The 16282-nt window shown below is 38.7% G+C and overlaps 1 protein-coding gene across 1 annotated transcript in view; it reads right to left on the bottom strand.

Annotated features, from left to right (window-relative positions):
- The window catches only part of TG (thyroglobulin), a 166384-nt gene that overhangs the window by 92058 nt on the left and 58044 nt on the right, over window positions 1–16282 (bottom strand). Inside the window, exons 27-35 of the mRNA XM_009323383.1 lie at window positions 14814–14981; window positions 14205–14270; window positions 13414–13494; window positions 11102–11239; window positions 9804–9977; window positions 8729–8840; window positions 8105–8184; window positions 6078–6221; window positions 3302–3367 (exon numbers count right to left, since the gene is read on the bottom strand). Of these exons, the coding sequence (XP_009321658.1) occupies window positions 3302–3367; window positions 6078–6221; window positions 8105–8184; window positions 8729–8840; window positions 9804–9977; window positions 11102–11239; window positions 13414–13494; window positions 14205–14270; window positions 14814–14981 (1029 nt within the window). The remainder of the gene's footprint in view (window positions 1–3301; window positions 3368–6077; window positions 6222–8104; window positions 8185–8728; window positions 8841–9803; window positions 9978–11101; window positions 11240–13413; window positions 13495–14204; window positions 14271–14813; window positions 14982–16282) is intronic.

The raw sequence follows: 16282 nt of genomic DNA, 5'->3' as shown, positions 1-16282 counted from the left end.
GGTTTGCAGGATCAGTTGCTCTATTACCTTCCCAGGGATCAAGGTGAGGCTGACCAGCATACAGTTCCCTAGATCCTCCTTCTTGCCCTTCTTGAAGACAGGGATGGCATTTGCTTCCCTCCCAGTCTCAGGAACCTCCCCTATCTCCAGGGTCTTTCAAAGGTAATTGAAAGTGGCCTCAGAATGACATCAACCAGCTCCCTCTGCACTCATGGGTGCATCCCATCAGGCCCCATGGGTTTGTATGTCCAGCTTGTTCCCTAACCTGATCCTCCACTGAGGATAAGTCTTCCTTGCTGCAGTCTTCCCCCCTCGTCTCAACAGCCTGAAGGCTGGACTTACCAGTAAAGACTGAGGCAAAGAAGGCAACTCGGCCTTCTCCATATCCTTTGCCATCAGGTCTCCTGCCCCATTCAGCAGCAGACCCACATTTTCCCTACCCTTCCTTTTGCTGCCCATGTACTTGTGGAAACCCTTCTTGCCGAGCCTTTTTCTATTTTTCTATGGTCCTATGTGCCTCTACCCTCTCTATCAAGAAGAACAATGAGTAAAATAGGCAAAGCATCTACTTCCCACAAGACTGAAAATAAGTCTGCTAATCTGGGTTTCTTCACTACATGCCGGGACTTGGAATGGAGTCAGCACCCTGACTGCAAATGGGAGGAAGCAAAGTGCTGGGCACTCTGTCCTGAGCATTGCAAATCGGTTAACTAGAAAATGAGGCAGTCAAATGTACTGTCTACTGAAACGTAGGCCTTAATTGTGCTTCAGTAAACTCAGACTCCAGATTGGACATAACAGTAACTTCACTATTTCACAGAGCCTTCTGGCAAAGTATTCAAATTTAAGTATCTTTCTGATCTTTTGATGGAAACTTTTATATATATATATTTTTTATATATATATATGCTTACATGCACACGCACACACATATATACATACACACGACAGTGCCCTTTAAATAGTGACATTTTCTCACACTCACCATCTGGTTACCACACAGGAGTCACAGTAATTTTTTTTTTCCCCATGTACAAGCAATACCACAATGTAGCAAATTCAGTCACTGCTAGCTTATCTATGATGCCCAACACTAAACCCATTAATCTTCTATAGCATATATTAATATAACATATATAATCATAAAGAGTTTGGAAACAATGTTTGTGAAAATTTTCCAAAATCTCTGACAACGCAACAGAGATAGCAATCTGACCTAAATAACCAGGCTGGTAGTTTTAGTATCAAAATGAGGCAGAACATAAGAAGGACAGATAGCTCCCAGTTGCATTTTGAATGCATTGCTGCACACACTGGGGTTAGGGACCCAAAGAGTAGAGGATACTAGTGCTAATTTGATGTCCAGGCTCGTTGCACTCTGTAATTCAGTGACTTCTCCTGACTGCTGTCCTCAGGACAACTGCTCTAATCCAGAATCCTGCCTCTTCATGGAAGGCTTTGCTCACTTGGGTGGTTAACCAGACCTTTGCAAACCAAAGACTTCCCTAGTTGCTCTGCGTTTGGAAAGATGACCTGGAAATGGGTGTGATAGATCAAGATTGTTACTAAGGGTAAGATGAGCACCTCGCTTGCTGTGGCTAAGTTCTGGGCAGTCTTTAGAGTAGAAAGCAAATGAGATAGAAAGGCCTAATTTCCTTAAGTGCTGCTTAGGTCACTATTTTCCTAGATTTAAGAAAGCAAGAAAAACATAAAAGGAAAATGGCAAAAGTATTACTAAGCTTCACACTGGGAGGAAGAAAGTTTTAGTAAAGCAGTTTTCTGCATTCCATGGGAAAAACAGTTTGCAAAGGAGTTGAATTGCTCAACCTACACATTACCCCACTAGCTCTTCAAAGCATTTCACACAAAAAATATTTCTGCTTACCTATAAAGATAGGAGTTTTCCTTCTATTACATTAAAACAATCATTAAAAAAGCACAAATTCTACTAATAAATACAAATAGTCTGAACATGATCATGACTGGTGGTCATAGATATGATGACAAAACAGTCAATAATAAATTCTGAACTCAATATCGGAAATTCTTTGCAAATATTAACCATATCCTGCAAGCCCAGTTGCATATGGTTTAAGGAAAGACAGGCACAGACAGATTAAAAAATTTGCTCAGATCAAACAGAAAATCAAGGGCAGAAATGGATGAGACTTCTCAATTTCAGTCTAACCTGAGGGTTAATTTGAGTTGTCTAATGACTAGTCAACCTGCTTCCTTTCCGTTACACACAGCATTTAGCAGATATGCTGTGTATTTCTGGAAAGGACACATCAGGGAAGCCTGTTGCTGTTGACAATTTGCATATATTTTTAGGGGGCAATAGACACGAAGCCCTGAAAGACAGCAGCTAAGTTTCGTTTATTAAGAGGATCCACCCACTTTTAAAATAACGCATGTGAGTACCGTAAGATTCATTTACTGAAAGACTGAAATAAATTTTCTTCCCGATACAAAAGAGATGGTGTCATAGCAAGTTACAGCATCTCTTCAAAAGTGGGACCCAACACACACCTCAAATACCACATTTTTTGTGATCCAGTTCTGAATAATCTTTGAGATAATATTCCCACCCTTGCAGGAAGCCACAAACAAGGACCAAAGGCAGTACAGTTTATCATTCTTCTACACCAATTATAAAGTGGTATAATTTCCTGAGGAATTGCCCCTTTCATCATCTTGCTTTTTAGACATAAAGCTTTAAAGGGAAAACTCGATTTGCTAAATTTGACTTGGCATCTCTGTTGCAATTGTATCTATTTGAAAACTCGTCACTCCTCGCATTCAGCATTACTGACAGCAACTGCAGGTGATTTGTTTAATCATCTGACATTCATTGCCATCCTGGCAAGCACCAGATGCTACAAGAAAGGTGCTAGAAACCCCACAACAGTGGACAATAATGCAATAAACAGCTTTTCAGGAGGCTACCCTTGCCAGAGCTTTTCTTCATTGGTCACTGCACTAAAATATGAAGTTATATCCATTGGAAGTGATGTGATATTCACGCTTATAAATGATAAGTTTCTTCACCAATCCTGCCAAATATTTTGCCTCAGTGACCTCTTGTGGCAGTGAGTTTGAGAGATATTAGGCCAGCATTGTGGATGACAACAATTCTTCCGTTTAAATGATACACAATTAATAAAAATGAGTAAACCCCTGAATTAGTAACCTCCTGGGGAACACAACCATTTCATTATAGTGTCATCTTTTAGCAATACATACAAAATAGAGGATGCTTCCCTTTTTTTTTTTTTTTTGCTTAATACATAAATAGGCTTACCACTTTCTGGCCTGAGAGGTAAACTAACGGGTGGACACACGTTAGGCATGGTGTTCTTCAAGTCAGCTAAAAGCGGAAAAAAATAAAACAGTTGAAAAAAATTACACTCGAAGGTTTAAAATGTAATCAACACCTCAATATTTCCAGCATTACTTCTGGGATCTGAATGTTGCATCTTCTCACCAAGAAGTAAGGATGCAAAGCTGCTTTGCTATCTAACACTTTTGGGCTTGTACATGAAACCAGACTTCCCTAAATTTCTGTATTTATCAACATTCCTACAAACACTTTTCAAAGCGCAGTTATTTATGAACAACTCATTTCAGTAGTTCTGTGGTTTTTTCCATGACCTTCTCTGTATTTGGTTTTCTGCATCACAGGAGACATGAGATTTTCTCTGCTTCCTGATTAGCAAACTGGAATTTCTCAAAAGGAGAATTAGGAACAAGTCAGTTTCCAGCAGGAAGCTTTTCAAATTAAAATTCAAATAATCATTCATACTTTCCACACAAGAAACTTCTTATTTGCTAACATTTCTCTTGAACATTTCATAATTTTAAATAACGAATAAGAAGTTTCCCCTGTGTATTCATATTTTGTAAAACACTTCAGCTAATCAAATCAGTTATAAATTCTTTACTAAGACAAAATAAACCACCATCCCTACAGAAGCTGAAGACAGATCAGATTTTCTGTTTGCTTCTTCCACTTTGTACTGCCCATGCATGTAACCAATAGATATTTCTTAAAACTCAGGAGTTTTACCATTCACATTGACAGGAGGGAAGAATCGGGGCTATCTAGAACTCTCTTTAAAATGCTACTATATTTTCCTCACTGACTGAGCTGCAACCATGACTATATGCATGAAGTCAAATTGCTAAAGAGCAGAGCTGTGCGGGCAAACAGCTCACACATCAACATATTGTGAAATGCAGAGAAACAAGTACCTTCCTACAGCAGAAGACTGTGGACTAAAGCCAAAGACCCTGCTTCATGCTAATGTCCCACTGTCTACCGTAAATTCCTCCTTCAGATTTCACTCATTTTCCCTTTTAGTCTCAGAGCTTTCTTGTTCCTCTTCCTGTTTCCCAGACCCCCAACACACCAGTACAACTGATACAAATTTTTGTCTGCAAATATCTCTATTTACATAAACATCTGTGCCTTGCTGTGTGTTATGGTGGAAACACAACTGACACTTCCTCACTACATAAGGAAACGTCACCATGTCTCCTAACACTCCCCCCTATGCATACACCCCAGGCTCCTCTTCATCATCCCTCTGTCCGTGAAGCGAACAACATCCTTTATTTTTGGTTGGTTCTTTGTCAACAGGACGAAAAACAATTCCAAGAAGTGGAAGTGTATCTACACCTCTGCCATCTCCTCTTCACTTTGCCTTTCTACCATTCTTCATTCTTACCCCTGGTTGCCTCTCAGCTCTGCCTGCCCACAGGCTCCTGCCGTTGTCTACTTTATCAGGGCTGCTGTTCCCTTCCTCTCAGCGCTAGACCCTCAGCCCATCCCTTCCCAAGCCCACACTTAGGGTCTGGGAAACCCTATAAGCTCCCGTGGTGCCCCCTCAGCTCCATGCTGTGTCTCCTCTTTAACAAGGGTTGCCCCACTGGGGGAGTAAACGGATGGTTTAGTGGGCAGAGTGCCAGCATAGGACTTGGAAAAGCTCAGGATCAAGTTCATATTTAGACACTTCCAGTGTGAATCAGGGGTTTCTTTAAGTTTACCAACACTGTAAAATGCAGTGTATTGCCAGGATATCTGATTTAACTTTACACAACTTTAACTGGGTTATCCTTATATCACATGCACTGGACAGTATATATCCACACTTCATGCCTCCCCTCTCTACTCAGATATCAGTCTTTCTCTGCTCTGCAAGAACTAAGGGAGTTTAAAAGCCAGAAAAAGTACTCCTTATTCAATTTTTTTCCCTGACTCTGTCAACATCACCAGACCTGCCCCCATGGGGCTTCATTGCTCTCAGTGGAGTTCAATACGGTTCTGCCTGTGTAGACTCAATAACAGGCTATCTTTCCATAAAGGGGGATACAGTCAGTCAGGCAATTGTTTTCCTTATTGTTTCAGTTATGTTAAACCAAAGCTTAACAAAGTAGAACTAGACACACCCAAAAGGAGTGTGACAAATGACAAACCCATTGAAATTTTTCAACAAAGTAATGGAGCCTTTGTTTCGCTATGGAAAAGAAAATTCACTTTGACTAGGACTGGTTTTGATTCCTCTTAGGAAATAACCTAACCTCTCATAACTTCTCTTCTGTTTAAACACGTGATGGCTTCTTACTGCTTGTAGAATACAGTGCTACCTTGGCCCTTTCTTTACCAAAACAGCCAAAAGTGCATTTTAAATTCCGTAACAAAACCAAACCTTTTGAAGTCATGCATCCACAAACACCATTAAACCATAAGCCAAGCAGTGAGAAACAAAGAATGATGTCCTGACCAGGACTGTGCAGTGGGACAAAATATATTTGGGTTATGACATTGGCCACAAGTCTCCCATACAATCTAAGAAATTAAATTATACCCCTTTGAAGTATTTCTATTCCTTTTCTGTTAAAATGGAGATTAAATTGCACCTTTCTTTACCTAGCACATACTTGTCTGCCTCGTCTATTTTTGATCCTTGCAAATTGGTCCTCCATCTGAAAGTTGAAGCTTCTATACATTGAAGCTAAATAATAAGCTTCAATGTGCAGAAACCAGTTGGAAAGGCCGTGCTCCCTGCATCACTTACCAGGCTTTTGATACCAGCCAAATGGGTGTATTCTGACTTCAGCATCTGGTGAACTACAATTTGAAACTTGCCAAGCACTTCTTGTTTCCTCAGCACACGTCTGGATTCCTAGGCTGTTCAGAGTCAGGCACACGATCTTTCCACCTGCCAGGGAAATACATGGTTATAGAAATGATGAGGAAAATTTTCCTCTTCTAGACAGTATTTTGAGGAAAGTGAATACAGCGCAGTTCCACTGAGTGTTAAGAGGAATTCCACTGACAGAAATACCTAAGGAAGGAAATACCTAAAATGGGCCAAGTTTTACTGCTGATGAAAATAGTGTTGAAAAATTACAATGAATTCAATGTGAGGGAAGGTGGGTACTGACATTATAAGCCATTAAGGTCACTAGGAGTATTTCCGCTGAGCAAAGATCGGGACCTCTTCTTTGCGCAAGCAGCCCTTTCTGGTTAATGTAATCCTGGAAATTAAAAATCTGCATGTATGTTGAAACGCAGCCCTTACTTAAATCAAGATAAAAATTCTGCCTTTCAAAGACCTAGTGTAAATATTTCTGTACCTGAAAAAAAATGGAGGGTTTGAAACAGAGCTAGCAGTTTCATTGAAGATTTATCCTAGCTTGTGTTAAAATCACTACTGAAAGTTCTCTTGACTATATGAATGCCAGGACAGAATGTCTGAAATGTCACAGATAATAAATATTAATCAGATAAACTAAGAGGTGTCAGTTTTGTATGTTCAGTGCTTTAAAATCCTTAACTGATTTTAGAACTATTTAAAGAAACTGAAAGTCATATTCAGTTAAGACTTCAGATTTCACATGGTCATATGGAGGTATGAAAACTGTCAACTATTTTTGATTTGTGCAGTAATTCCAATCTAAACTACATTGGATTAATTTTCCAAGCTACTCATTTTTGACTGAGTGAACATTTTGTCTGCTCGACTGAAAAGGGAATTAAAAATATATATTTCTGAAGTGTTCCAAATTCCCAAATGAATTGTAAAACCAGCACATCCTAATGACCTCAGGGAGAGTTGATTAGCACATGACACTTGCAAAAACAACGTTAGCCATTTTAGCGGCCTAAATCTGAATTTGGAATAAAATATTAAAAACTTTTTCATTGACTTTGACCTGGACAGCATCCAACTTTAAACACCTACTAAAGACTTCCTTTTAAACAGAACACTTCCTTTTAAGCAGAACACTTCCTTTACAGCCACTGGAGAGAAAGAAAAGTAAATCCAGAATAGGATTCAGTCAACCAAAGCTCTTAATGACCCCATAGCTGTGTCTATACATCTCTCTGCTGACTATAGAGGGAGCATAGGGGGACAACGCCCCTTAACTTAGCCATCTCAGGTGAGTAAAATATGTTTGTTTGACTTTCTAATGGCTTTCAAGTCACGCATACTTTTAAAGGTCTGATTTCCTCAGACTAACAGAAAACCTACTTGAGATGTCTTAAGTAGCTAGTTAGGCAACCTCTATCCCCAGCCAATCTTCCTCAAGTAGAAGACTAAAATTTGGGAGCAGAAAAGTTCAGACATCCAAGAAAGCCAAAAGGCTAAGCTGCCCCAAAGTATCCATGGACATTTTGTGCTTAACATGCATTTAATTTCAGCAATATTTAGCTTTCTAAGTCCCTTATGCTTTAAGAAATGAAACAACATTTAAAAAAAAAATCACAAAAAGAAGTCAACCAACATTTTGGAAGAGGTGTTGATGAATGAGAAGTAACAGTTCCCTGGAGTTTTATCAGTTTGAATTTCATGCTGTTGGAACTGCAGCCTCTTAAGGACTCATTCTCATGAAGTTTTCTTAATAATTTCTGAGATGTGGAGCATGTCATTGGGCTGAACTTCTAGAAATTATTATGGTTACTCAAAAAGGTGCTAGAGAGAGTTGCATAAGATCTGCAAGGGCTTTTAAAGTGCCCTTCACAGCAAAGAAATTGTAAAGTTTGGAATAACGAAGGGAGACGGAAATTATTTTAAAAATAAAAATAGCGAAAAAGTACCTGATAGCTGGGAGTCATTAAAAAAGCCAAATCCCGTGCAACAGGGGTCAGCATCACACCAACGCTCACACTCAAAGAAGCTGGGAAAGGAAAAACATCAGTACTCTTAGTATCATTAATAACTGCCTGTGTCATGGAGAAGGGAAGATAGGATATTGCATAGGGGAGAGACACTGAGAACCTGTAGAGATGCCTTTCACGATAAGACTGCTTCATGGTTCTTCATACTGCATAGACACCTCAATACTTTTTCCATTTGTAGATGAAATTACCTTTGATCAGACTACATCTAATAGTTTAGATGATTATTTTGATATCTGCCCTAAAAATATCAGCCTAAATTAATTTGGTGTATTATTGCCAAGAGATTTAACTGGCAAACCAGCAATTTAATAGCAGTATAAGTAATAATTCACAAATATATAATTACTAATTATATACATTATTATTTATAACAATTATAAATTTCCTTTAAATCATATGCTGTTTTTTCTTTGTTAAATATTCTCAAATAATGCTGTTCTTGGATCAATATGTCTGATCCCCTTCATCTGCGTAACAGGGCCTTGGTATTCCAGGCATGGTTAGACTTCTGGTAAAAACAAAGGAACAGTCATGTCCTACCCATCTGAAACAGCTTTACTGCTCATGTCAGTCTTATTCCTCACTGAGATCCCCATTACTTTCTGGAATGGTACACGTGTGTAAAAGCTCTTCACAGAACTTTTTAGAGTGACTGGAAGGAAAAAGAAAAACAAAATTGGAAAAATCATCTGAACCTTGTAATTTACATATACTGGTCAAGTAATCACATGGTAAGGGTAAAGTTTATGTTTCTATGCTACAATTGTTTTGATCGATTAAAAGAAAATTTTACATTATCACAGTAAACTTTTGATGGCTAAGCCTGAAGATGAACAAAAATCCAACAAGTGAGCAAAGTACATTGCCAAGGAAAGGCTTCCAGCCCAGGGCTTCTGTTTCTGAGACCTGTATTGACATTAGTCCTTCTGCAAGGTCCAAAAACTGGGGGGCAACTCCAGAATGGAAGACTCCAGTGTGCTCATGCATTATTCAACCTGTGCTGTACGTTGGGCTCCCCGAAAAGACACTATTTAATAGTTAAGTTCAGTGGACCTTTACATTTTTCACAGCAAAAGTATAGGTTCCTGTACAGTGATAACAGGTTTGTTTGTCCAGCTTCCTCACATGACCCCTATAAGAAAATCATTGAACTTCCCAAGCATTCAAAGAGCAGAGGTTAAAATCCACGTCTCTAACTCTGGATTTGCTAAAGATAAAAAAAACGTTACACTCAATGACTTTCAATTTTTGCATTGCTTAACTACCATGAAAATTTTAATGGTAGAAAATGGGATTGGTGACATCCCAATGAGATTCCCATTTCACCCACATTACAAAAATGATCTGAGACCTGTTATACAAGATATTTGAGCTACCCTTGGCCTCTCTGAATTGGGAATAACTGAGGTGGAGAGTGGAACTCACGGTTAATATCTTTCCATTCTGAACTGAAAATGAAAAACCATACCCAGAACAGCCTGACCTTCCCTTGCACCATCACGTCCCAGGACTCATTTATACATTCAAACTTTTTATCTCAGAATCAAGAGTCAAAACACCAGCTTGCATTACCAGGCTTAAAGCACACATTATACATCCAAATCCCAACACTTGCCTATTTTACGATACAATGTCTGTGGTTGCCAGGGCAGCACGGTTCGACAGTTTTCTGGTATTTGATCGATGCTGCCATCACAAATCTGTGCCTCTGGATAGAGGGTGCACACAGAGTATTTGTCTGCAGCGTTTTGAAGATCTGCCATTCGACAAAACTCATCTTGTGCACAACCTAGGAAGCAAAGTCACCAAGAGTTACACACACACAAAGGTTTCTTCCCCTCTCTATTCCTCTTCATGTCTTCAGTGCACTTAAAGCTGTCTGTCAGCAAACAACTAAAACTGAGAATTTCAATATTATCCTATTACAGTGCAAGAGAAACAGGGACAGATTCTGTTTCTAGTGACACTGAAGAGCAGGTTTACCTGGAGAGCACAGAAAAGGAGCTACACCACAGCTAATTGGAAAGAGACATTCCCCAGCTGTGACAAGCATTACCCTAGTGTATTGGTGTCACTCTAACATTGTGATTCATAAAGATATATCTCTCTTTCTTTTTAGTAAATTTGACATACAAACTGCATAACCATAAAAGAACTCTGCATCAGTTGTGGGTCTCTTACTTTAAAGAATAAAAAGGACAATAAAGTCTACAATGTCTTGGAAAGTTTTTGAAAAAAATATTTCTGAAGTGTTCATACATCACACAAAAATGTAAACAATTTTTCTAGAATCAAGCCATTTGCTTGTAGCAATTTGCATTGAAATTTGCCCCAGGGTAATAATGCACCTTCAGAAAAGAAACAAAGCTGTCAAACCCATTTCTTAATTACTGTGGCAATGGCTTCAGTAAATATATATGTCAATGCTTAATTTTAAACAGGCATAGCTCTACTGACCTCTTACAGTGATGTTTGTGCACTGTTTCGTACTCTTGGTTCTGCCTTCCTGGTAGTCAGAGCTAGAAACTCTTCTCCATTTATCACAGCAAAATATACTTTATCATTAATGCCAAATATCTGTATTTTACCGTCTTCTTTTACCGCTATGTCATCTATCCATTTGGAGGGGTACATTTCAAGAATGGCAAAGTATTGCCTAAGCTGTATCTTCTACTTCTCTTACCCATAACAGGGATACCCTGATGATGAATGGTGGGTACCCTTTCTGCCACAGCAAACAAGATTGTAAGGAGGAAACAGGCGGCCCCATTAGCAACTTCCATGAAAATTTTGTGGGTTTTCCCCGAAAAATCTCTAAGTCCAGAGTTTCTACTCATCATCATTATAACACCTATTAAAAGATTTTAATTAATTATTATGCCCTACAGAATAACAGTCTCCAAGAGGTCTTACGTGTGAGACACCAAAGCACAGCTTCCTCTGCTGAGTACTTCTGCCTGAAGACCCAATACTGCTGGTAAGAGAGAGAATAGTTCTGGTCACTTCGTATCCGGCTGTTGTCCATTAGGTAGAAAAGATCCTTTGTGGAATCTGAGATTCAAACAAACAAACAAACAAACTGCTCAAACCCACAAAAAACTTAACTATAACCTGGAATAAATTAAATTTATTTATATATAAAATTCTGCCTTTCACGGTAAAACAGCTGCAACCATTTTGTAGGGCTAGCATACACCAAAGGCTGCTTTTAATAACAGAATTGTCCACCCACAGTTATTGATGCTTGTGTAGGCAATGCCTCCTCACCAAGCTGCACTGCACAACATAGCATTGTTAGATTATTTCCACCACCCAAAAACTAGATGAAAATCACAGCTCCTAGAAATACAAAGGTTCTCTCTACTCTGTCATGCAACACACCATCCTAACAGTGAAGTATGATGCCTCAGAGGATGCTTACGATATCTCAATCAATCTAGTTTTATTAATTCAAAATACAGCAGTTTCCTTATATTCCCTTGAGAAGCTTTTACACCTCTCAGTGTTAAAAAGTTTTCTTAACAAGCTTGACACTTATTTCAGTAATTTAACCTTATGTCTCCTAGCTTATGCTCCCACAGACCACATTAAATAACTCCTTTCTGTCATCTGCCTGTGATCTTTAGACGTGAACGCAATGCTTTACATCTCGTGAGCTCCCTCTGAAACAATAAATCATCACAGCTATTTCAGGCTGCTTTCAAATTAATCCCTTTAAATAAGTATCCAATATTGAAAGAAATGGACACTCTTCACTGATGTCTTATAGATTTCTTCATAAACACCTTTTTATTTATCAAATGTCATCAGCAGGTCTCATCCCCAGTTACTCCAACATTGTGAGAGATTCTATTATTTAATCTTACGTGCATTGAAACAGCCAGACAAAAATGAAAATAGGAAAGTAAAAACATGCTGATGATTGCAGCTGAAATGCTGGGAGTGCACAATAGCTTTGAATTTTCAATCAGAAAATAGAAAAGATATGTTACCGTGTGCTTTAAGGATGATCAAGTAATAAAAGCTCTGTAGACATTTTCCCGGATGTATCCATAACTTTTTTACAAAGGTGACCTATAAGTCTTGTTACCTCTCAAGACTTAACTTCAACCTTCAGTTTCTCTTGTGTCATGACTAAGATTGAGGGATGGAGGAAGAAACTGCATTCCTTACATAACTTCAGGTTTTAATGATATCATCAGCCGCAGCAAGGTAAATGGAGAACCCTGAGGGCTGCACCCATGCCTTGGCAGGTAAACGCAAAAGAATTTCACCCAATATATTAAATGCATTTTTTTCTCATTTTTAAGTCTAGACTTTAAAATACGACTAATTGTATAGAGGCACCACTAGGTAAATGGGCATTTTAGTTTACCTTCCTTTCAAATTACATAAGCAAAATCAGCAATTCACTTCATGTTAGGATTTTACATGTATTAAATCACATGCTCAGGTATTCATCAAGGCTCCTCAGCAAAGATTACAGTTCATTAGAGATGAACCAAAGTGCTCTCAACAGGCTCCACTGCTCTCTTTCTCCTAGGATTATGGTGCTGAAGGCCCAAAGGAAATCTAGTAACTTAATACAAATATTACTGTATTTGCATTTTGGATATATATTGGATGCATTTGCATATTTTGCAAATATGCATAAAATGCATATTTTATGCATTTTGGATATATAAATGATTGTATAATGAAGAGCAGACCCTGGAATAACAAAGGAGCTAAAGAACTTCACAGGTGCCTCACTTTCATCATGCATGGAAGAAACACTTGTGATTGGAGTTTCATCCTGAGTTCCTCTAAGCATCATATTTACAGTCATATTGTCAGTAACAGTAAAAATGCCCAGGCACCCAGGCTAAGGATTTGATTCCTGGGTTTATGCGAATTTTTTTCTCAGCCACATAATATTTCCTGGGCCTTTACAATTCAGTAATTCTGACAGAACAAGCTTTCACAGAACATTTTAACACTTTCATTTCCAGCCTGGCCTGGGAAGGTAAAAACCAGAAAGACAGGAGGGCATTCCAGGAGGCTCACATTTTTAACACCTTTCTCAAAACCTGTATCGTATTCCTTACCTAAGAGAAATTCTCTGGATTTCACAATACCTACATCATTATGATACGTATATGGCAATATATGATATTTTCTGGTTAAATTCTGCACCTCCCTCTGCTATCTTCTGCTACCTCCTCTGTCTGCCCTTACTATGATACCTGATAACGTTAGATCATTCTCTGTCTTCAAAGCAGTAGCATCACACTCTGAGGTTTTAGTCCGGGTGACCATATCGGAGCCTGGAACGCAACAGAAATTAAAGAGCATAGCAATTCCCTTTTTCTTTCTTCCACAAGACAAGATCATCTTTAGTTCTCTAAATTTAGCAAATATTTTAAAAAGTGCACCGTTTAGGAAAACTCCTTAGGTTGTTCCACCAACTGATGAATCAAAAATGAGTAAAACCATCTTGGTATAACTCTGGGAAAAACCTAAACCAAAAGGCACTGTTTGGAGGATAAAAGCAAATGCCATATCCACAATCACTATGCATTCAACATCAGTGCTCTGGAGGCTGTCTGCATTTATAAAGCAGTATCACAAATCATTTGTGCAGGTCCTGCTATGTAAGTTGCAGCATTCAGAAAGTAAAATTGCAAAAACAATACATACATAGTTATCATGCTAATAAAAGTAACACATCTAGTTACGTATGATGTGCCAAATTATGATGGTACCTGGTCACTGATGGGACAAAGACAAGTGTCTCCATGATACCATTTTTCACCAGTATTAAAAGTTATAAAGCATATTCTCAGACACAAGAATTTACCCAAATTTTATGAAACTGACAGTAGCAGAATTACTCCAGATTACATCCGCCCCTGCCAGAAGACTTTCAAGTAATGTCTTGATTTGAACAGTATGAAATAAAGGGAGAATGACACTTCCGTTACAGAACACACAGTTCACCATAAGCTTTTATAACAACTTCTGTGAGATAACTCACCTCTCCACAGATAAACTTGCTGAAAGGTAGTAAAATTTCTTTCTGCCTCTTCTGCCAACTTAGAAGCTAATAAAGGAAAAAGTTTGTTAAAATAGCTGCTCAAATTAAACAGGTAGTATTGAAATGCTCAGAAATTGCATTAAAAACACATCACTAGACTATGCATCACCTTATTTACAAGACCCTAAGGAAGAAGGACCCAGGTGCCCTGGGTCCAGGGTGCCAAGGCTTTACTCTATTTTCCATCGTTGCTTTGTCTGTGCAGCTCTGGGCATCTATCTTTTTGCATTTGCTCCAGAATTTACCTTTCTTTCAGATTATTGGCTTGAATCTGCCTAAATTAAATATTGGAAGTATTACAGGGTAACATACTAAAACCAACACATTCTTGACTTTCATTAATATTTGCATAGTAAAGTGTGAGAAGTCCATGTATCTATCAATGCATCCAATTAGGGAGTTCTTACTCTCTTGTGATTGTACAGATACGCATTTACTTGAGAAAGTAAAGTACACTGAAGTACCAGCACAGGCTGGTGAAAAAGGCAGAGTCTACAGAAGAATTAAAGAAAGAAAAGTAATGTAAATTGAAAGCATTCATTGACATACTTCCACTGAACACTTGTCCTCCCAGGGTGAAGGAAAACATCTTCTCTTTTTCGTCATAGCTCACACCTTTACATATCCCATCTATGACAGACGTTGGTGTTGGACTCCAGCCATTTGCATTGCAGATCAGCACGTCTGGGTAGCTCATCAAACTACACAAAATGGTACCTAGGTTCAGGCAAAGAGAGTGTTGCATCACTCCAATAATGCTTTGCACCTACACAGAGCTTTTCACCCAAGCATCCCAATACTTTCTCTAAATGCCAATTGAACCTGTGTCACTGAGAGATACCCTTTAGTATTGCTACCCCCCCCAAAAAAAAAAAAAAAGAAAATCAGAGCCATACATTCAAATTGGAGTACTAAGGTTAAGTACTAGCTAACTAAGGTTAGCTAGTCATACCTAAAAGAAACATTTGTAGCCTGCTTTTCAGAGATTTCGAGCACATACTATAACCACCTAATAAAATATTACTATTATCTGATAATACCCAACAGTGTTCTCAGTACTTTATAGCACCATGAAGACATATTCAATCCTTTGGCAGTCTTACAATCTCAGGCTCTGAACCAAGAAAGCACTTATATTTTTACTGGGATGGTTTTCTGTATTGGTGCCTGATTTCAGTCAGCCCAGGCCTGAGTCTCCCCCAGCATCGCGGTGTGAATCGGGGGGACCAGCACGTTTAAGGCCAGGTGTTCTGGTGTCAGTCTGTTACCATAACGTCTAGACAATACTCAGCTCTTGCTTTGTACTTGCTGTCACAGCTCAGGCATTTCTATGGTCTTACAATGCCCTCTCTGGCTTTTTTAATTTTTTTTTTTTATGGACTGGGTATACAAGAAATTGAATGTTACTTTTTTTTTTCTTTTTCTTAACAAAATGCTAGTCCAAGTAATGCATTTACCTGTATTATTGATCCAAATAGGTCACTCCAACTAAACAGAGAGCTCTACAACATTCACCTCCTCCACACTCCCTTCTAAGCTCACAAGTATGGGGAACCCAAAAATTTGATTGTAAATACCAAAAGAAATGGACTTTACAAGATCACCTAGAATATTTTGATGCAAAAAATATGAGATGCCAAAACAGAAGACAATTTCCTGGAAACATTTGCTTGACAACTTCCACAGAGAAAGTTTTCTCAAATCCAGGATCAGTTTCCACTCAAAACTAGAGAAGTTCTTGCCACATAGCGGCGAATAGCACATTCCTGGATTTGGAAGAGCCCATCTTTAAAAGGTTGAGACATTTCAGTTAGAACTTCACATTTCCTGTAGGGAATGCACCTCCAACAGGGAAGTTGATCCCATGTGAGCTTGAAAAGAAACTACAGAAAGCAGGCACTGACATTAAGTGCTTAAATTTGCTGGCAGAAATCTGGGCTCTGCCTAGGTCCCACCTCTGCCAGACTCTGCCCATCCCACTCCCACTTGCTCTCCCAGCTAGATACCCAGACTTAGGA

The sequence above is a fragment of the Pygoscelis adeliae genome, unplaced genomic scaffold (genome assembly GCF_000699105.1).
Source record: "Pygoscelis adeliae isolate BGI_AS28 unplaced genomic scaffold, ASM69910v1 Scaffold103, whole genome shotgun sequence".
Lineage (NCBI taxonomy): Eukaryota > Metazoa > Chordata > Aves > Sphenisciformes > Spheniscidae > Pygoscelis > Pygoscelis adeliae.
The sequence above is the reverse complement of the archived record's forward strand: the minus strand, read 5'-3'. Positions and strand labels throughout refer to the sequence as shown.